At 48.3% G+C, this 22,200-nt stretch overlaps 1 protein-coding gene across 2 annotated transcripts in view; it reads right to left on the bottom strand.

The window, feature by feature from the left end:
• LOC128757987 (hepatocyte growth factor-like) overlaps positions 1–19,392 on the bottom strand; it is a 40,688-nt gene extending 21,296 nt beyond the window's left edge. For both annotated transcript variants that reach the window (XR_008414423.1, XM_053863691.1), the window contains exons 1-4: positions 19,206–19,392; positions 3,713–3,872; positions 2,111–2,223; positions 1,728–1,842 (exon numbers count right to left, since the gene is read on the bottom strand). Coding sequence is in view for 1 of the 2 variants with exons in the window: in XM_053863691.1 (XP_053719666.1) it covers positions 1,728–1,842; positions 2,111–2,223; positions 3,713–3,872; positions 19,206–19,269 (452 nt within the window). In the remaining variant the exon portion in view is untranslated. The remainder of the gene's footprint in view (positions 1–1,727; positions 1,843–2,110; positions 2,224–3,712; positions 3,873–19,205) is intronic.
• Between the last annotated feature and the right edge of the window lie 2,808 nt (positions 19,393–22,200).

Genomic DNA, 22,200 nt, shown 5'->3' with positions numbered 1-22,200 from the left:
GACATCTGGAATGTTCATATCATGATATTGATATGATATCACTATATCTTGCAGCCCGAGCGCTCACTCCCTCCTTGCTAAGGAAGGAATCTCCGAGACTCCGAGAGAGAAGAGGAGCGGACGAAGGGCACCAGGAGGATGGAAGCAGCTCAACTCAGACCAGGAAGAGGAGGAGGTGCCAAGAGGGGCAAACAACCACAAGTGCTCCGCCGAGGAATGTGAGGGGAAGTGTTTTCGTGCTGCGTGAGGTCAGGACCTACAGCGGCAGGCCATCCACAGATTGGCACCAACCACCGCACGCTGCGGACAAGTGGCTGAAACGTGACCTGGTCCTTACAGACAATAGAAAGCGATCAGGAGAATCGAGGAGCGGGGTGGACGTCTGCTGTCAGCCCTGACCCACGCCGCCACACTCCCTGACCTTCCTGTGCAAACACACATTCCCTCAGCGGATAAATAAATGGCCTGTGTTTTCCATTCTTACTGAAGTGCAGAGTAACGTTCTGCCCTCGGACTCTCCCCCGGCACATCCTCCCCCCCACACTGGGCCCAGACAGGGAGTAGAGAAAACAGGTGGAAGCCCCATTCCTGGCAGGAAGCCTCCGGAGGAATGCCCCGCACTGATCGGTCAAGCATGAAAATAATAGTTACCTGAGAATGAAATGGAGCGTGGCTCATTCTGGAGGCAATTCCCGCCCAGCGGGGCGGCGCCCTGTTAGCCACTAAACCCCCCTCAGTCAAGCCCCTCTGGCCTCACGTCGCCGACATGCCGCAGCGATGTTGTCCAACATCATGTGGGCAGTTTGGGAGGGGAACTCACAAGTCAAATCAGCAGTGACGAAGCATGAGAGCGAGGGAAGCAGAGCAAGGCGCCGTGAAGAAGCTCAGAGGCCAAGTCCTTCTCTGACTCCAGCGCATCACAGCGTCCACTGATGATCTTGGAATGCAAGTTCAGCCGTCACCACCATCAAGGAGACAATTGCCTGTGTGTCTCTGAACCGTCCATCATGGCAGGTGTCTCCACTGTCCTGTGGAGCTTGGCTTTCACTGCGCTCATGTCTCCACCTGACTCGCCTCCTCACCTCTCCTGAAGCTCAGCATGGATGGAGGACGACTCCAAACACTGGAGCTCCACTGTTTGAGGCAGGAGCCTCGTAACGCGAGACTCTCGGGAGTTGAGCTGGTTGCTTTAATATCCTTCACAATCATCCGCCATGTTGGCTCTCCACGCACTTTAGCCCCGCCCCCGAGCAAACGGACCTCCTTTTTTAAAGCCAGCCACCACTTGAGCGCAAGAGTCAGAACTTGGCAAAATGAAAACCCAAGAGTGATACATTTCTGAAACTCTTCACGCATAATCAGGAACTGTTAGCGTCTTCTAAGGAGCTTCAACTGCTGCAGTGCATTATGGGACTATTTCATTTGACTGCTTGTGTGCGTATTAGCCTGGTTTGGTACGGCAACAAAGGCTCGTCCGCACACAACGGCGACCACTTGGGTGTGAAACAAGTGTGGCTGAATGGGGACTTGTGTGAGCGAACCATAGGCATGACGGAATCCCAGATGAGTGAAACGGACCTGAGAGCTAATAGGCCACGCCTCCACTCCACTGTCTTCCGCTCGTTCACCAAACACACCCACACACAACCTCACAGAAGCGGCGGCTGGTGGGTCAACACATTCCTCTCTTGGCGGTAAATGAGGAGGTTTAGGAGAAAAAGACTCACGTGTGTTCGTTGATGTTGTTATCAGACCAAGCTTGACACGTTATGTTTGACTTGGTCCAGGATCTGCGGCCTCTGTAGTTGTCCTTGATGCTGTTGACACACTCCCTGGTGTATTCTGAGAGAGGCACAGACATTACTGCAGACACTGCTTTGGTTCCACAACACACATCAGAAAGAAGCTCCAAGTGCAACATTCAAATCTGAAGTGCTGGATTTTCGTGTTTGCACTCGAGCAGGCCACATGTTTGCACCTGACTCTCGCTGGTCTCACAGCAGGAAAGAGGTTTACGTTGAGAGCGTTGCGTCCACAGAGCAACAAAGGTCTTGGTGAGAACGAGAGCTTCTGACCACCAGGGGCCACTCTTTGACTCTGAGGTCATTACCTTTACTTTCGTACAGCGTGAAGTTGGTGTTGGGCTTCTTCTGAACGCCGTGCGTGAAACGGTCGAAGGGAAGCAAGTGACATTTCCTGTTGTGTCTCTGGAAGTTGAATCCCCTGCAGTGGGAGGAGAGGAAACAGATGAGAAGTTGCTACAGAAATGAACGTAACCGCTACAGGGCTAGGGAGGAGCACTTCAGAGGTGGAGTCACCAAACCACCTGGAGTCCCACTCTGCTGAGATTCACCTGAAGATTTGTGCTCCTCAAAACGTGAGCTTCTGGTTTCACAGACAGGACTTCTCAGCACAGGCGCTGAGCAGAGGGGCATTAGGTTGATGGCCTCAGGATCAGGTGGTCCTGTTGGCCCCCTCAGACCAAGACCTCCAGTTCCAGGACCATAATCAGCTTCTCTAAATCTGAGATGATGATTCTCGGTGGAGCGTGGAATGTTTCGTCCTGGTTCAAGTTTGAGGACCTTTCTCAGGCGGAGTATCTCTGGGTCTTGCTCATGAGTGAGGGGACGATGGAGATGGATGGGTCAGTAAGTCTTGTCTGGGTGAGGCCAGAGGGGGGAACCTCTCTACTGACCACTGGACTTTGACTCTAATCTGTGGTCACCAGCGTTGGGTTCGGCTTATGTCAGGGTTCGAGTCATTCCTGCAGTATGTGCCCTGAAAGAACAAGATCTGGGATACAAGCGGCCAAAACAGAACGCCTTGGACTGAGAGGACGATGAGCTCAAACATCCGTGAGAGACTCAAAGCAGAACTGATGCACCTTCACATCAAGTCAGCCTTTTAGGACCCAAGTCAGCCTTTTAGGACTTTCTTGTTTCTCTTTTGCCAAGTGTTTGCAGAAAAAACGTGAATAAAAGAATATTATTATCACTACTACTTTACATTACTACTGTGTTATTACAACTCACCAAAAAGCATCAAATGTGGACGCACTAAGAGGCTTCAGACTGCACAGACACTCTAGCAGCCCTCCTGCACCCAGTGCTGACCAGCTGTGGGTGAACAATTCTGGGTTCCATCCATGAACCAAAGGCCTGAACCTTTTCACGGTGGCAAGTGGAACAAGCGTCAAGGGTCGTCCATACACCTGCTCAGTGCTCAGTGGACATGACAGAATGGTGGTGACCAGCCATGACTGTTTCCTTCTCAGTGTTTTGCTCCGCTAGTCAGTGAATGCCTGTTTATTGTTGCCTTTATCTTTCCCCAAGTCACAGGTGTGATTTATGGAGAGACGGAGGCAACAATATTGAGGGTCCAGAACATGTTCTGGAGTTTACTAACGCAGCCGTCAAAACATTTACGGACCTCAGCGGCAGCCAAGCCAAGGTTGCTGTCGCGATCCAGGCCAGGATGTTGTTTGACAACTCGCACAGACTGGTCCCTGCAGCTTCTCCTGACTGTTTGGATTCACTTGAGCTCGCGCGCCAGAAGGTCATGTGGGGACAACAGCAGCATCCAGCTGCTTCACGGAGCAAGACGTGGCCAGACCAGGGAGAAGCTGAGATGTGAGGAACGGAGCCGCCACCACAGCAGAGCTCAGCAGGTGAAGAGAAAGCGCAAGAATAAAAAGACAAACAAGCTCACCAACCTGCAGTTGAAGCTTTTCACTTTCATGCACTTGCGAGCACACTGTTCTTGCGATTGATTTTCTCGGACCGACGGCTGTAGAGGGCAGTCTGTGCAAAGCAGCACGTGGTTCTCAGTCTTCTCAAACTTCTGCAAGGACTGTCGGGAGCCTCTACAACAACCTGGAAGAAGCACAAGAGCATGCGTTCATTCTGACGTCTGGAGAGGAACCGCAGGGGAATCTCTGACTCTCCACGCCTTCCAGCTTTTCTCCTCTGGGACTCACCAATCCAAGTGTTACACCTGCTGACATTTTTCCAGCCAACATCTGATGATCATGGATCATCAATAGATTGATCATGATCAGCCCCGCCGGTTGTTCCCTCCCTGCTGGCTGCTCACGTCTGCTGTGGAGCTTCTTTCAGTCTGTTATGTCAAGCTAGCATCCTGCAGCACATGCAGGGGACAATGTTGCGCAGGGAAGCGCCTTCAAATGAAACACGCCATTTAAAGCTCCAGCACTTGACGCAGCACAGAGTTTTCAGGCTCATGAAAGTGAGAGCGCTGCTTCCTCACCAGCTGTTAGCGCAGCTGACGCTTTGCAACACCCACCGGTCCGAGCGTGACATTAGGAATGATAAGAACTAAACCGAGCTGGATGAGCAGCCTTTCTCAGGTGTTGTTTACGCAGAGACCACCGGACCTGTCGCTGTTTTGGAGTCTGAATCTGAAACTTCTGAAAAGGAAGTGGAAACTTTCATGAATGCAGGGCTCTCTCTGATTCCCGCTACAAGCGGCCAGTATGTAAATATTTCACGGACACAAAAAGGTTCAAGAGCTTCACCAAACTCCGACATCTCACATCAAATGAAATGTAAGGCAAATGATAGAATGCAACAAAAAGACAAAACATTTCATTTGAAATGAGACGTTGCAGTTTGGTGAGTCTCAAGAGACTTTGCTATGTCAGTGAAATATTTACATAGTGGCCGCTGGTCGTGGGACTCAGAGACAGAGAGCAGATTCAGATTCAGGTGGTTGACGAACGCTGCACCTCACTCGACAGACAGATCTGGTCGTTTCCGTCTCCGCGTAAACAACAACTATGAACAGCTGCTGAGGAAGCAGCGCTCTCACTTTCATGAGCCTGAAAACTCTCCGTGCTGCGTCAAGTGCTGGAGCTTTAAATGGCGTGTTTCATTTGAAGGCGCTTCCCTGCGCAGCATTGTCCCCTGCATGTGCTGCAGGATGCTAGCTTGACATGACAGACTGAAAGAAGCTCCACAGCAGGAGTGAGGAGTGGACACATCACCACCAGAGCACCGGCTGTCACATGTGATCAGTTATTGTGATCGGCATTCAACGATCACACTGAAATCATTGATCATGATCGGTGAGCGATGGATTGGAGCATCCCTCCAGCATTACATGCAGGGTTTTTCTATTTCCCCCTCCTGGTAGAAGGATATAAAAGGTGTCTGAATTGAAATGATTGAATGGTTCATTTTTCACATCATGACCACAGGAGGTCATCATCATTGTAATTCCAAATTCACGGTCAATCCACGAGATCCTGACGCGAGCATCCCTACAGGCCAGTGAACGGGGCTTCTGAAGGTCCCCTGGATCACACGGCCGTGGACACCTCCTCATGTTGACGCCTGGTTCTACTGGACTGAGGCTGGATGAAACGATGACGACGCTCATCACAGTGATGAACGGAGCGATAAAAGAAAAGCATGTGTTTTGACTCAGCGAGTTCCTCTCCTCCCTCTCTGGCTCCACGTGGTTTCACTTACTGGTTTGGTCTGCAGCCTGCTCACATTTTCTAACCAAACTTACATGAGACCAACGAGCACTGGCTCCACTACTGAAAGAAGAGCAATTTCCTTCACCTGACGCACGAAAGTGGAAGCCAAACACCTCATGAACTTCTTGGAAAAATCACCTCCAGTGTTGACATCACTGGTCAACGATTTCTCAGAAGTGATCCAGTTACCATGCCTCACCACTCCTCTGTTACTCTTCACCCATCGCTCCATCCGTCCCTCCGTCTGCTGTATAAATGTGTCTATTATCCACCCATCTGTCCGTCTGTCTGTCCATGCATCCATCCCTCCTCCGCTACATTCATTCATCCACCCCTCCACCAATCCATCCATCTGCCCATCTGTCCATGCAACATTCTTCTATCTACACTATGTATCTATATCCATCCGTCCGTCCGTCCATCCGTCTCTACTGCTGTCCAACTGTCTACCCTCCTTTAACACACCAGTCCTCATCTATTCGTCCATCTATGTTAATCCTTCTCTCCCTCTCTCCATCCATCTGCCTATCCATGCGTCCACTCCTCTGTCCATGCATCAGTGTATCCCTCCCTGGAATTAAGAACCAGGTTATTAATGGTTGGATATCAGTTTGTGTGGACCTCTGATTTAACAGCACAATTCCATCACAGGTACGAGGAGATGAATCCATGACATACTGGGCAACAAAGGGCTTTAGGAAAGATCACAAAAACCTTTGGACTTGAAAGAAGGGAGAGTGAATACAACACACACAATGCATGTGAGCCTCCACTGAACTGCTGCGGTCCACATGGGACGTCACCGTCCACTGATGTGGTCGGATCTGATGTGTGCGAGTAAAGAAAGGTTCGCCCACGAGGGACATGGGGCAGGACCCGCTCTTGAAGCTGAATCCAGCTCAGCTCAGGCTGCCCAACAACACAAGTGTCAAGTATGAAGACAAACACACAGTCATGGAGTGGCAACAGTCATGTCTGCCCAGTGAACCAAGACTTGGGCCTGTGCTCCGGCTGGTTTCAGTCATACCTGGAGATACTGAGGTTTTCAGGGGGAGAGAGGACCTGATCGTGTGTCAGCGGTGCACGTGGAGAAGCTTGGAGACAAAGCTGGGGAGGGATGTGAGGAGGGACGATGTAGTAGTGTTGTAGTCAAGACCACACCAACCGAGACCAAGGCATCATCGAGACCCAGGAGTCTGTATGGACGTTGAGACCGAGACAAGACAGGGGTATCTGGAGGTTGAGACCGAGTCAAGACAGATACAGTAGAGCGTCTCAAACTGATCCAGAAATGAGCTGCAGTAGATGCCAGGTCACATGGTTTGTTTAACCAATCAGGGGTCAGCTGAAACACGGAGCATCAGTCTGACAGACACCTGACTGGTCTATGGGTCTCCTCCGGATTAGTTTGGAAGAAAAACCTGCCCCCACTGTGGCCCTCTAGCATTTCAGTTTGGGACCCCAGGTACATAAAGCCAGAATCCTTGCCCCTAAAAAAGTGGTCTGGAGACCAAGACCAATGTCAAGTACGACAACACTAGGATGTAGTACACAATCCAGGCCTGTAGGTGGCGTCGCAATAGTAACGAAGGACACAGGTGGCATGCTGCAGTGAAGCTTGAGCATCATGCTACATTAGCTTAGCACGACCTTGAAACCAAGAGCTGAGTCATATCAACTACAAATCCATCTGCACCGGGTCAAACTCTGAGGCTAAAATATGCTAACAAGAACACTTTGTTATTCACCCTTTACATCCGTAACACAAAACAATACTTGAACAAGAGGAAGACTGGGCCACGAGCTGCACTGACCAAAGAGCTCGGTCCATCCGCTATGAGACAAGAACCAAGACGTCTGACTCTCTGACCTGGGAGAACGAGAGGAGCGAAACAGGAGACCTTCCCCTCTGCAGGAGCCGAACCTGTCTGCCCTGGACTCGGACCACTTCGATCACTCCTCATCACGTTGGTGGTCTGTCGGAAAGTGTGAGCTTCAGAATTCCCCGCGGCTGTGCTGAGTCCGGGCCGACCCGCGATGACAGTCCAGAGAGCAGCACGATGCTCTCTGATGCGGCCCCGGTCCCAGACTTGATACTCATAAAAGCATATCTCATGTTTTACTGCTTTCGCAAGCCGCAACAGCTGCTTTTATGAAGGACTTTGGTTTATTTTACTGGAGATACACGAGTTCCCAGAGCGGGCCGAGCCCAGCGCTTCCGCCGGGACCTTAACAAATCAAGCTGTCTATAGGCATGTTTATTGATCATCGCTCGCAGGGTTGCAGCCGACTCTCGGTGGGTGTTCGGTCCAGTGGAAGGCACGGCTTCACACATCCACAATCACTGCAGCGAAAATACACAGACCCTGGCCGAAAGAAGCACAAGACCAAGCGACAGGACAATATGGCCGACAACACAAACTCAAGTCTGACAGTCAGGGCCGTCCTTCCATGTGGATCCTCTAGACGGCGCTTTTCTCGGCGTGAGGACGAGCCAATGAAAGCTTGAGGCAGTGGTGGAGCTTATAGAGGGGGCTGATGTGGTGGCCCCACCAGGGGCCGGGCCCTCAGGAAGCTGAGGCAGGACTTGTCAATACGTATAGTGACAGGGTCACTAGTGATGCTATGCACTTACTATTGCACGCTCCACTCAGGCTGAGTCGCAGTGGGGAACACTTGCCAAAACTAGGTCAAGACTCGGGCTGAGACTGTTCAATGTCCTGATGCTTCTGTGATGTGGAGTCACTCTGCTCTCTGTCTGGTCCAGTCTCTCCACAGTCGTGACTCCACCAGTCCAGAACTAATGTCGGTACAGTATATTGTGCGACAGTCATCATTTTTCAGACACTTCTTTCCTGCCTTCTCGTAAACTGAAGAGTATTTACCAAGAACCCAGCTTCAAGTGCGTGAGCTCCGGAAGTTTTGTTCTCATCTGACCATCAGAACGTCTGACTGATCTTCAAGCAGCTTCTGAGTTCTGGATTTATTTTTGTTTCCACCAGATGAAGAGGACGAGTCCTCGTTGTGTGTATATCAAGGAGCACATGTTTATTTGTGTTTTCAGCGACACAGTCTGCAGCCGTGTCTCAGAGGGGATTAATGTTCTGTACATTTGGATCACTAAGTAGAAGCCCTCTTGTTTCCATAGCCCACATTTTACTTCAAAAGTGATATTTATACAGAGTTGGACGGAGGATGCGTGTGGTGCGTGCCTGGCTCGGTGATAGGCTCCGCCCCCGTCACTAACACTGCCACACTGACTCTTCTCAGTTGACTATTGCCACTTCCTTTGGCAGCCTTGTGACGGGCTCCTGAAATGTTTTCTACAAGGTACTCAGTACGTCTACCAACTTTTAGTTTAATGTGGGACCCAAATGAGAAGATTTGTATATATTGTAAACAAGAACAATCAACTAGAGGTCGAGCAACATATCGGTGTGGCCGATATGTGGGCCATGTTTGGGCCCTTTTTCACTTATCGGTCCAGTTGCGCCCTCTTGTGTCTAGAATGTAGCCTGACTTTTCACTTGATGTCAACACAAGGCTGAAGTACCACACCACACATGCAATGTAGCCTCCTGCGGTGAGTTTGGCCGTCACCACGAGACGATTCAGGAAGTCGGTTAAGTTTGTCAACATTTTTCCGTTCAACTTAAGCAACAACATCGCTCCATTAAAATGTCTCCATTTCCTCTGGTTTACAAACAAACGAATATCTCCACAATCTCATTTTCTTAACATTATAAGTTTGGTCCTGACAAGGTCTTAACTACAACACCAAGTCACAGAAAAGACTGAGCTTCTTCACACCACAGCAAACGAGGAATTTCAGATTAGTCTGGAGGCCTGGTCCTCACAAGAGAAGGTGTCGGACTCACTGAAGGAAACCCAGGACTTGAACTCTTGGATGATCTCTCTGAGTTAGTGCTCCTACAGTGGAAAGCATCGGTAAGTAGCCTGCATGGACCGGTGACCTCGCGACACGTGAAGGAATGAGTGAAAAGATGAGCGTTAAGCAAAAGAACACAGACAGCAAGAAAGGTTTGACTCCGACTGCTCCAACTCGACCGTCTGAGTGAGAAGCTGCAGTCACACACTTTCTCACAGCTTTAGGTTTCCACACTGGACTGATACAATAAACCTGAGAGGCGACGTTGATACCGCGATGTCGATCACACAACTTCACCGTGAGCCTTCAAACGACATCAAACGCGACTTGGATGATTTCAAAGACGTGGGGTCACGTCGCCGAGACGTGAGCGGGTTCAGCACCGGGACACAGCCCTATTTTAGGAGCCAGAGCCTCCGTAACATAAACCGTGTCCCCTCAGCCGAGTGGCTCTTTACGGCAAATGTATCTGTGAATATAATTATTTACAAAAGCCTTGTGTTTATAGCGCGGCCGAAGATTAAGCTCAATCACTGAGGTTTGAGTTTCATGTTCCCAAGCTGTGTGACACTGGTGCCAACAGCCCACACGAGCGGCCGCCTGGGAGCGCGCACTAGCGTAAACTGTGCGGCTGCTCGTGGTTGAAAATGGTTTTTGAGGAGGATGTGCGATTCATGTTTGGGTTCTGCTGGACCACATCTGGCAGCCATCATGGTCCGCGCATGATGTCTGGCCAGGGCTGCTCAATTGGATTTCACTGAGTCTCTTCCTCCAAACCTGCGTGGAGGTGAGAGAGCGGCTGCCGAGTGACAGGAGGGCGTAATGAGAGGGGCGCCGCCGCCCGCTGGGAAAACACTGGCGGTGCCGCGGAGAGCAAACGTACATGTGGTTAGTTAGTGCTGTGCATCCGACCGCCGACTGCCATGTTGCCAGGCCGCAGCTTCCATTCTCCGTACCAGCCATTCACACAGCCGGCTACCTGTCAGCCACCTGCACCTGCGAGCAGCGATCATCATGCAGGCGTCCCGATAAACCGGTCGGCTGATAGATCGGAGCTGATACTGCATTATGATGCTAAAAAACTCCAGATGACCCTGACTAGCAAACTGCTCACTGCCTTCAGGAGGTGGCGCTGTTGTGATCGCAACTATTAATGCAATTCCAACCAGTCCCTGCAAGCTTTGTGAGGCGCTGCAGTTTTGTCCAATCCCCACGACTTTCCCACCGATTCCACCAATCACTAGAGTCTCCTTCGGCCGCGCCCTGTACGCAGCATGTTCGACATCATATCCCCTCCCTTCTTGTTGAGCTGAAGGGCAACGCTCACATTGTCCAACAAATCCTGGCGCCAAGAGTTGCGTTTCGGACCTGAAGGATCCTGGATCCTCCAAATCCCCATGATGGAACTGTAGAACAGAGGGAAGTCAGAAGCCCAACACTATAAAGCAAGATGGCCGACCTCCAGCTCCATCTCTCTGCAGGCTGTTTCTGAGCCTCTACATCAACAGAGCAGCAGCTACTGTTGGAATGAGCCGTTGAACAACAACTTTTCCTCCACATCAAACATTTCCATCCACAAAATGATGACCTTTGGAAAACCTCTCGCGAAGGTTCGGTCCAGTTCAGTGCTAGTGTAGAGTCATGGCTCCTGAACTGAGCTGAACGGGCCGAGACCAAAGTAGAACAATCTGGTGTCGCCATGACGACCGGAGGACCACAGCTTCAGTACCACTGGGTTCAAGACGGAGACAGACGTTTCGCTGTGGAAGAGCTTACAAGGTGGAGAATGACTGAAGAACCAGGATGAAGGTGGATGATGTGGCGCTGGAGGTTCCAGTGACCAAATGAACCGATAAAAGCCTTAGAACTTCACACAGAGTTTGAGTCTATATTACAATCATTACACACAGCATTTTCGCATTTCTCACATTCAAAGTCTCAAGTTTCACTTTTTAAAAATGTCTTTTGCCTCTCAGTTAATTTCAGAATTTTATTTATGGACAAAAGGTTGACTGAAGAGAGAAGAAGGAAAGTTGACTGAAGAGAGAAGGAAAGTTGACTGAAGAGAGAAGAAGGAAAGTTGACTGAAGAGAGAAGAAGGAAAGTTGACTGAAGAGAGAAGAAGGAAAGTTGACTAAAGAGAGAAGAAGGAAAGTTGACTGAAGAGAGAAGAAGGAAAGTTGACTAAAGAGAGAAGAAGGAAAGTTGACTGAAGAGAGAAGAAGGAAAGTTGACTAAAGAGAGAAGAAGGAAAGTTGACTGAAGAGAGAAGAAGGAAAGTTGACTGAAGTGAGAAGAAGGAAAGTTGACTGAAGAGAGAAGAAGGAAAGTTGACTGAAGAGAGAAGAAGGAAAGTTGACTGAAGAGAGAAGAAGGAAAGTTGACTGAAGAGAGAAGAAGGAAAGTTGACTGAAGAGAGAAGAAGGAAAGTTGACTGAAGAGAGAAGAAGGAAAGTTGACTAAAGAGAGAAGAAGGAAAGTTGACTGAAGAGAGAAGAAGGAAGGTTGACTAAAGAGAGAAGAAGGAAAGTTGACTAAAGAGAGAAGAAGGAAAGTTGACTAAAGAGAGAAGAAGGAAGGTTGACTGAAGTGAGAAGAAGGAAAGTTGACTGAAGAGAGAAGAAGGAAAGTTGACTGAAGAGAGAAGAAGGGAAGTTGACTGAAGAGAGAAGAAGGAAAGTTGACTGAATAGAGAAGGAAAGTTGACTGAAGTGAGAAGAAGGAAAGTTGACTAAAGAGAGAAGAAGGAAAGTTGACTAAAGAGAGAAGAAGGAAAGTTGACTGAAGAGAGAAGAAGGAAAGTTGACTGAAGTGAGAAGAAGGAAAGTTGACTGAAGAGAGAAGAAGGAAAGTTGACTGAAGAGAGAAGAAGGAAAGTTGACTGAAGAGAGAAGAAGGAAAGTTGACTGAAGAGAGAAGAAGGAAAGTTGACTGAAGAGAGAAGAAGGAAAGTTGACTGAAGAGAGAAGAAGGAAAGTTGACTAAAGAGAGAAGAAGGAAAGTTGACTGAAGAGAGAAGAAGGAAGGTTGACTAAAGAGAGAAGAAGGAAAGTTGACTAAAGAGAGAAGAAGGAAAGTTGACTGAATAGAGAAGAAGGAAGGTTGACTAAAGAGAGAAGAAGGAAAGTTGACTAAAGAGAGAAGAAGGAAAGTTGACTAAAGAGAGAAGAAGGAAGGTTGACTGAAGTGAGAAGAAGGAAAGTTGACTGAAGAGAGAAGAAGGAAAGTTGACTGAAGAGAGAAGAAGGGAAGTTGACTGAAGAGAGAAGAAGGAAAGTTGACTGAATAGAGAAGGAAAGTTGACTAAAGAGAGAAGAAGGAAAGTTGACTGAAGAGAGAAGAAGGAAAGTTGACTGAAGAGAGAAGAAGGAAAGTTGACTGAAGAGAGAAGAAGGAAAGTTGACTAAAGAGAGAAGAAGGAAAGTTGACTGAAGAGAGAAGAAGGAAAGTTGACTAAAGAGAGAAGAAGGAAAGTTGACTGAAGAGAGAAGAAGGAAAGTTGACTAAAGAGAGAAGAAGGAAAGTTGACTAAAGAGAGAAGAAGGAAAGTTGACTGAAGAGAGAAGAAGGAAAGTTGACTGAAGTGAGAAGAAGGAAAGTTGACTGAAGAGAGAAGAAGGAAAGTTGACTGAAGAGAGAAGAAGGAAAGTTGACTGAAGAGAGAAGAAGGAAAGTTGACTGAAGAGAGAAGAAGGAAAGTTGACTGAAGAGAGAAGAAGGAAAGTTGACTGAAGAGAGAAGAAGGAAAGTTGACTAAAGAGAGAAGAAGGAAAGTTGACTGAAGAGAGAAGAAGGAAGGTTGACTAAAGAGAGAAGAAGGAAAGTTGACTAAAGAGAGAAGAAGGAAAGTTGACTAAAGAGAGAAGAAGGAAGGTTGACTGAAGTGAGAAGAAGGAAAGTTGACTGAAGAGAGAAGAAGGAAAGTTGACTGAAGAGAGAAGAAGGGAAGTTGACTGAAGAGAGAAGAAGGAAAGTTGACTGAATAGAGAAGGAAAGTTGACTGAAGTGAGAAGAAGGAAGGTTGACTAAAGAGAGAAGAAGGAAAGTTGACTAAAGAGAGAAGAAGGAAAGTTGACTAAAGAGAGAAGAAGGAAAGTTGACTAAAGAGAGAAGAAGGAAAGTTGACTAAAGAGAGAAGAAGGAAAGTTGACTAAAGAGAGAAGAAGGAAAGTTGACTGAAGAGAGAAGAAGGAAAGTTGACTAAAGAGAGAAGAAGGAAAGTTGACTGAAGAGAGAAGAAGGAAAGTTGACTAAAGAGAGAAGAAGGAAAGTTGACTGAAGAGAGAAGAAGGAAAGTTGACTGAATAGAGAAGAAGGAAGGTTGACTAAAGAGAGAAGAAGGAAAGTTGACTGAATAGAGAAGAAGGAAGGTTGACTGAATAGAGAAGAAGGAAGGTTGACTAAAGAGAGAAGAAGGAAAGTTGACTGAAGAGAGAAGAAGGAAAGTTGACTGAATAGAGAAGAAGGAAGGTTGACTAAAGAGAGAAGAAGGAAAGTTGACTGAAGAGAGAAGAAGGAAAGTTGACTGAAGAGAGAAGAAGGAAAGTTGACTGAAGAGAGAAGAAGGAAAGTTGACTAAAGAGAGAAGAAGGAAAGTTGACTAAAGAGAGAAGAAGGAAAGTTGACTGAAGAGAGAAGAAGGAAAGTTGACTGAAGAGAGAAGAAGGAAAGTTGACTGAATAGAGAAGAAGGAAGGTTGACTAAAGAGAGAAGAAGGAAAGTTGACTAAAGAGAGAAGAAGGAAAGTTGACTGAAGAGAGAAGGAAAGTTGACTGAAGTGAGAAAAAGGAAGGTTGACTAAAGAGAGAAGAAGGAAAGTTGACTAAAGAGAGAAGAAGGAAAGTTGACTAAAGAGAGAAGAAGGAAAGTTGACTAAAGAGAGAAGAAGGAAAGTTGACTGAATAGAGAAGAAGGAAGGTTGACTAAAGAGAGAAGAAGGAAAGTTGACTGAAGAGAGAAGAAGGAAAGTTGACTGAATAGAGAAGAAGGAAGGTTGACTAAAGAGAGAAGAAGGAAAGTTGACTAAAGAGAGAAGAAGGAAAGTTGACTAAAGAGAGAAGAAGGAAAGTTGACTGAAGAGAGAAGGAAAGTTGACTGAAGTGAGAAGAAGGAAGGTTGACTAAAGAGAGAAGAAGGAAAGTTGACTAAAGAGAGAAGAAGGAAAGTTGACTAAAGAGAGAAGAAGGAAAGTTGACTAAAGAGAGAAGAAGGAAAGTTGACTGAAGAGAGAAGAAGGAAAGTTGACTGAAGAGAGAAGAAGGAAAGTTGACTGAATAGAGAAGGAAAGTTGACTAAAGAGAGAAGAAGGAAAGTTGACTGAAGAGAGAAGAAGGAAAGTTGACTGAAGAGAGAAGAAGGAAAGTTGACTGAAGAGAGAAGAAGGAAAGTTGACTGAAGAGAGAAGAAGGAAAGTTGACTGAAGAGAGAAGAAGGAAAGTTGACTAAAGAGAGAAGAAGGAAAGTTGACTAAAGAGAGAAGAAGGAAAGTTGACTAAAGAGAGAAGAAGGAAAGTTGACTGAAGAGAGAAGAAGGAAAGTTGACTGAAGAGAGAAGAAGGAAAGTTGACTGAAGAGAGAAGAAGGAAAGTTGACTAAAGAGAGAAGAAGGAAAGTTGACTGAAGAGAGAAGAAGGAAAGTTGACTGAAGAGAGAAGAAGGAAAGTTGACTAAAGAGAGAAGAAGGAAAGTTGACTAAAGAGAGAAGGAAAGTTGACTGAGGAGAGAAGAAGGAAAGTTGACTGAAGAGAGAAGAAGGAAAGTTGACTGAAGAGAGAAGAAGGAAAGTTGACTGAAGAGAGAAGAAGGAAAGTTGACTGAAGAGAGAAGAAGGAAAGTTGACTGAAGAGAGAAGAAGGAAAGTTGACTGAAGAGAGAAGAAGGAAAGTTGACTGAAGAGAGAAGAAGGAAAGTTGACTGAAGAGAGAAGAAGGAAAGTTGACTAAAGAGAGAAGAAGGAAAGTTGACTGAAGAGAGAAGAAGGAAAGTTGACTAAAGAGAGAAGAAGGAAAGTTGACTGAAGAGAGAAGAAGGAAAGTTGACTAAAGAGAGAAGAAGGAAAGTTGACTGAAGAGAGAAGAAGGAAAGTTGACTGAAGAGAGAAGAAGGAAAGTTGACTGAAGAGAGAAGAAGGAAAGTTGACTAAAGAGAGAAGAAGGAAAGTTGACTGAAGAGAGAAGAAGGAAAGTTGACTGAAGAGAGAAGAAGGAAAGTTGACTAAAGAGAGAAGAAGGAAAGTTGACTGAAGAGAGAAGAAGGAAAGTTGACTGAAGAGAGAAGAAGGAAAGTTGACTGAAGAGAGAAGAAGGAAAGTTGACTAAAGAGAGAAGAAGGAAAGTTGACTGAAGAGAGAAGAAGGAAAGTTGACTAAAGAGAGAAGAAGGAAAGTTGACTGAAGAGAGAAGAAGGAAAGTTGACTGAAGAGAGAAGAAGGAAAGTTGACTGAAGAGAGAAGAAGGAAAGTTGACTGAAGAGAGAAGAAGGAAAGTTGACTAAAGAGAGAAGAAGGAAAGTTGACTGAAGAGAGAAGAAGGAAAGTTGACTAAAGAGAGAAGAAGGAAAGTTGACTGAAGAGAGAAGAAGGAAAGTTGACTGAAGAGAGAAGGAAAGTTGACTGAAGAGAGAAGGAAAGTTGACTGAAGAGAGAAGAAGGAAAGTTGACTGAAGAGAGAAGAAGGAAAGTTGACTGAAGAGAGAAGAAGGAAAGTTGACTAAAGAGAGAAGAAGGAAAGTTGACTGAAGAGAGAAGAAGGAAAGTTGACTGAAGAGAGAAGAAGGAAAGTTGACTGAAGAGAGAAGAAGGAAAGTTGACTAAAGAGAGAAGAAGGAAAGTTGACTGAAGAGAGAAGAAGGAAAGTTGACTGAAGAGAGAAGAAGGAAAGTTGACTAAAGAGAGAAGAAGGAAAGTTGACTGAAGAGAGAAGAAGGAAAGTTGACTGAAGAGAGAAGAAGGAAAGTTGACTGAAGAGAGAAGAAGGAAAGTTGACTAAAGAGAGAAGAAGGAAAGTTGACTGAAGAGAGAAGAAGGAAAGTTGACTAAAGAGAGAAGAAGGAAAGTTGACTGAAGAGAGAAGAAGGAAAGTTGACTAAAGAGAGAAGAAGGAAAGTTGACTGAAGAGAGAAGAAGGAAAGTTGACTGAAGAGAGAAGAAGGAAAGTTGACTGAAGAGAGAAGAAGGAAAGTTGACTGAAGAGAGAAGAAGGAAAGTTGACTGAAGAGAGAAGAAGGAAAGTTGACTGAAGAGAGAAGAAGGAAAGTTGACTAAAGAGAGAAGAAGGAAAGTTGACTAAAGAGAGAAGAAGGAAAGTTGACTAAAGAGAGAAGAAGGAAAGTTGACTGAAGAGAGAAGAAGGAAAGTTGACTGAAGAAAACCCTGCACTGGAACGGCCCATCAGGGAACCTCTGGTGTCAGTATTGGTTCAGTGAACGCATCACAGCAAACCTCAGGCCACCTCAGCAGACTCCTGCGCCCACACGCCTTTGAGATGGAGTTGATGATAAGAAGAGATGCTCCTTTATTCTTCCAAGAATGAAACATGTCCAATCAGAGCGTGACTCACAGGAAATGAAGGTAAATAACCTGCGGGTGACACGAACATGAAAACACAAGTCCCTGAGGCGCGGATTGATTCGCCTGCAGGAGGCGATTTCAGTCGCGAGTCACAGGGCAGAAAGTGGAGTCACTGCCAGGCTGTTGCAGAGGGGCGTGTCCTTCACTCACTGACCGCCACTGGGTGGACCGCGCCCCTCGCTGGACCGCGCCCCTCGCTGGACCGCGCCCCTCGCAGGAGCCAATCAAGGAGAGCATCCTTGGCGGAGGCAGCGCAGGCCGATGGCAGAGGCAGAGAAACAAAGTCTTTCATTCATCAGACGCACAGTGTTGCGTGCAGCGAGCTGAGACTCATCCCAGTGTTCAGGAACACGCGGAAATACACGCCGCAACAAAAGCTTCCCTTTCACTTCCTGGACGCGACATTTAACCGTCTCATCTGTGTCTGGGCTCAAAAATCCGTCTGGACTCGACACGCCTGTTCACACCGGGAAACACCCGCCTTCCCCAGATGGAAGGAGATGAGGATCAGGGAACTGATCAGAACTCATCATGAATACAGTTGTTTTGACCCACTTTGAATCGGGACTAGGGCTGTGATGACGAGTCGACGACGGGTTCGAGTTAACTCGTCATCACTCTCTCTGCAGTAGGCTGAGACTACGGGACCTTTGCAAACTGAAATGTCCGAAGAACGGCGGACCATTTCACTAAAGGAGGTCACATCAAAGGACACATCAAAGGACACGTACCTTTCACACCACAGTCATTCACAACACTCCACAAGTGTTTGTTTTCAATGACTACTTTATACATCACACGCTGGAGTGTTCGTCAACCCGCACACGTCACATGCCGACTCGTCGACGAATCGTTACCGTAGTTGGGACTCGACTGTCAAAATAGTCGTGAGGGTCATTAAGAGTTCAGACTGACAAGATTTGCATCATAAACTTGACTCTAGCACAAACGCTAGCTCCTGAGCGCAGCACGGTGTGGAGAATTTTCGTTATGGAATTTTTTAATCGTCTGGACCTTGGAACGTTTGTGACGCCAGTAACGTTTGTGACACTAGTAACGTTTCTGACGCCAGTAACGTTTGTGACACTAGTAACGTTTCTGACGCCAGTAACGTTCGTGACACTAGTAACGTTTCTGACGCCAGTAACGTTCGTGACACTAGTAACGTTTCTGACGCCAGTAACGTTCATGACACTAGTAACGTTTCTGACGCCAGTAACGTTTGTGACACTAGTAACGTTTCTGACGCCAGTAACGTTCATGACACTAGTAACGTTTCTGACGCCAGTAACGTTCGTGACGCTAGTAACGTTCTTCTGGATGCTCGTGCAAATGGGACTTCACAACAAAGTTCAAAGGTGAAACCCAAGTTCAGAGGTGAAACCAGAGTTCAGATGCAACAGAGGAATCAGACACCTGACGCAGGTCAAGACGCTACTGTCCAGTCAGTTGTGTGAACCAAATTCTGCACAGCTACAAAGACACGGAGAGAATGAGACGACGATGACTGTTCATGCATCAGTTAACACGACTCGAGGCTCCCAACATGGACGAGAGGCCCCCGGACAACCGAGCTAGGAAGCAGCTGTCAGAAATAACTCAGGACTTCAGCGACAAACGCTGTGGCAGTCGAGTCTTTCTGCCGCACGTCTCCCGCAGAGGACCCGCCAGTCGGGTCACTCTGGCCCGGGAACGCCTCAGGAGCCCTGCCTTGCCTGCTCACTCTCCTTCCAGTGGGTCCAACAAACGTGACACCGGGACACCAGACCTGACATCTGCTTCAGAGGTCCAGCGGCCAGATGTTGACCCCCCTAACCCCCCTTCCACCCCCGGTGCAGCTCTCTATCAGAGCAGAGTGCAGGGGGAGGGGGGCAGTCCCGGGTCAGGACTGGCATCCTGGAGGTGCGAACTGGACTTGGTGCTTCATCACTGGAGTGGAAGTCACCCGGGACAGTAAGCTCGTCTGTGCGCGCGCGTGCGTGCGTGAGCGAGGGGCCTCGTCCATCACAGGCGCAAGTGTATGACTGAAGTGACCCACACTAACACAAGTTTACAGACAGAGTTGGGACCTTGAACCAGCCACCTGCTGTCCACAACCACAGCCGGACCACTATCAAACACTCATCGTCATGACTGTGGCCCCTGGACGGGGCTCCAGTAGACCATGAGAGAATGAACCGCGCAGCAGCGCAGCATCCCGCTCCGCGGCCCGGTGCGGAGACTCGGCGAGGCAAAGACAAGTGACCTACGTGCGTCCAGCAGAGCGAGCAGGAGTCCCAGCAGAAGCGGATCCATCCACACGCGCGTCCTCATGTCGCCTGCCAGCTGAGAGTCCGGGGGTGGAGAGTGAGTGTCAGGGTCCAAGTCAAGTCCAGGAGCCGCCGCGGAGCAGGAGGAGCCCCTGATCCGCCACACCGCGTCCGTCTCTCCAGCAAACTTCCACTTGATCCTGCGCTTCACTGCGCTGCGCGCCGCTCCTCACGAGAGTCAAGAGCGGCGGGACGCGGTGGCGCGCTTCCGCTCAGACTTTTCAAAATAAAACTTCTGCCATCGCGCTGCCGTTTGCATCGCGCACCTGCGGCGAAGTTCAAAGCAGTAAGTGTAAAGTAAAGTTGTTTTTTTTTTTTTTTTTTTAAATGAACGATACTCAAAAGCTTTAACAACCAAAGCATCTATTTATTAACAGGACAAGATTGTCTTTTCACCTCTTCACCTTCACCACAATGGTCCCACACAGCGACCATCACTGGTGAAGAGGGAACTGAGTCACAAGACGAATCGCTCTACGTTCCCCCCCTCACCTGTGGTCACCAGCTTTGGGTCATGACCGACAGGATGAGATCGGCTGAGATGAGTTTCCTCCGGAGGGTGGCTGGGCCCCGCACCCTGAGAGACAGGGTGAGGAGTTGGGTCAGAGCTCGGGGTGGAGCCGCTGCTCCTCCACATGGAGAGGAACCAGCTGAGGTGGCTCGGGCATCTGATCCGAATGCCCCACTGACGCCTCCCTGGGGAGGTGTTCCGGGCATGTCCTACCGGGAGGAGACCCCAGGGTAGATCCAGGACTCCTGGAGAGATGATGTCTCCGCTCTGGCCTGGGAACGCCTCGGGATCCCCCAGAAAGAGCTGGAGGAGGTTTGTGCGGATCGGGTTTGGGCTTCCTTGCTCCGAATGCTGCCTCCGCGACACCAGGTCAGACCCGTGCCCGGTCGGTGCCTGTGAAGACCGGGGTCAGTCTGATCCTGGGACCTGTTCCTGGCGAGCTGGGAGTGGAAACACCAGAGATAGATTCCAGAACTTTGACAGCAACACTGGGAGGATGTTAAGGAAGCAAGGAAATTCAGGCTTGAGTAGAAGAGCACCATTAGATGTCTGGCCTCATTGGTCTGTCACAACTTTCCAAAATGGCAGCACTTCCTGCTGCCCTCGGGCCACCAGCATCCTGGGACGTGGCAGGCCTGTGAGGACCAGGAGGTCTGCAAGGGTTGGAGGAGGGAGACCAGGATTCCCCCCCCTGCTGGAGATCAGCGCGCACACGTCTATGAGCCTGAATGAGCGAGAGCGCAACTCTTCTCCTAAAGGGAAACTCCATCTATTTTCACTTTGGACGGTTGGAAAATCAAGATGAGTTGAGGAGGGATATTTTCAATAGGCTCCATCAGACGGTGTATTGCAACACCATCTCAGGTCGTTTATGATTTGTCTCAAACACCACCTCCTTTGACCTTCCTGACCTCTGACCCTTGTCAGATAATGTCTCTGCATCTGGCTCCAATTCTGCAGGCCGACACCTTTGTAGCGTTTGTAACTGGAGTTCGTGGCATTCGGGCTTTGTCAGTCGCATCTGACAAGATCTGTCGTCCTTTGGTCATTTATGAGTCTGGAAATATTTGTTTCAAAAGTTTGTGTTTCACAGCCACAAGCGCAAGACACATTTACAACAATTCACAAACTCTGAAAACACGCTCACAGCCTCGGAAATACACTTGTCATGTTATTTATAAACGTCTGTGAATTTGTTTGAAATGTTGCCACTGTGTTTTGCACTTCAAAGCATCTTCAAAAACAAGACGTAACTCTCAATATTCTGGCAGATTATTTGAATGACAACCTGATGTGAGCGCAAAATAGAATGAATTCTTATTGTGGGAAAACTGGGAACGATTGGGTTTTACGTTGGTCAGCTGTGGAGAAAGGTCTTTTGGATCGGACACCAAAAGTTTAGAGAGGAAAAAGGAGAGATTTGACCTTGAAGTCAAGGTTTGTAAACTTGCTCTCACATATGAATAAAATACACGGACATAAATGGACTGGTTTTCAGAGCAGGACGACGCTGCACTGGTTACTGCATCACATGACTCACTGTTGATGCAACTAAGAGTCGCGTGACGTGGTTGCTTCACATCTTAAATGCAATTCTGCTACACAATAGTTTTATCATGTAGCTCAATCCTGTTTCAGCGAAGCAGCAGAGCGGTTCTGGAGCAGGGAAGCCACAGACTGGACTGCTCTCTGGTCGACTCGGGTCAGTCGTCCTCGCGCCAGGGTTGAGGCAACATCCGCGACACCTGGCTTCTGCTTGCAGCGTTGCTGGTCTGCACGAACCCACCGAGTCTCCTCCCAGAATGGAGGTCGTGACGCGGGGCGACTTCACCGTCCCAACAGACAAAGAAGAGAGCAGCGCGTCTTCGTGTTGCGACGTTATTGACCTGCATCTTATGCAACTCATCAGTAGGAGAAGTGTGAATCCAGGAAAAAGCGATTCAAAGAAAAGGCGGCCGCACTTCGCTGGCAGCCACGGTCTCGGGTTTGAGTCCCTGCTTGTCACATGGACGTCCTGCCAAGGAGCAGACTCTAATTATCCCAAACGACTTCACAAATTACAGTGGGAGCTGCCTCTTGAGCAAGACGTGGATTGAACCTAAAGGTTACCTTCAGCGCCTCTGTTGTGACACGTTATGATTCATGAGCTTCTTGCAGGAAGGCAGGAGAGAGACGGGAGGTTCTCAGACCCACAGCTCGCAGACTCAGCATGAGCAGCCGGTGCACAGAAGTCACACACGCACGCGCGCGCATCTGTCCGGCGTGCTCAGCGGGAGGAACCCAGAGTTCCAGGGAGGTTCACTGTCTGAGAGCCTTGTGAGCGTGTTGAATCATGCCGCGGTGTTTTGGCGGCGGCGCCTTCACTCACTCGGTATCTCAGGCTCGCCATGACGACAGCCTCCAGACTCACGCACCCGCGGAGTC

This window comes from Synchiropus splendidus, chromosome 4 (assembly GCF_027744825.2).
Source record: "Synchiropus splendidus isolate RoL2022-P1 chromosome 4, RoL_Sspl_1.0, whole genome shotgun sequence".
NCBI classification, from domain to species: domain Eukaryota; kingdom Metazoa; phylum Chordata; class Actinopteri; order Syngnathiformes; family Callionymidae; genus Synchiropus; species Synchiropus splendidus.
The sequence above is the reverse complement of the archived record's forward strand: the minus strand, read 5'-3'. Positions and strand labels throughout refer to the sequence as shown.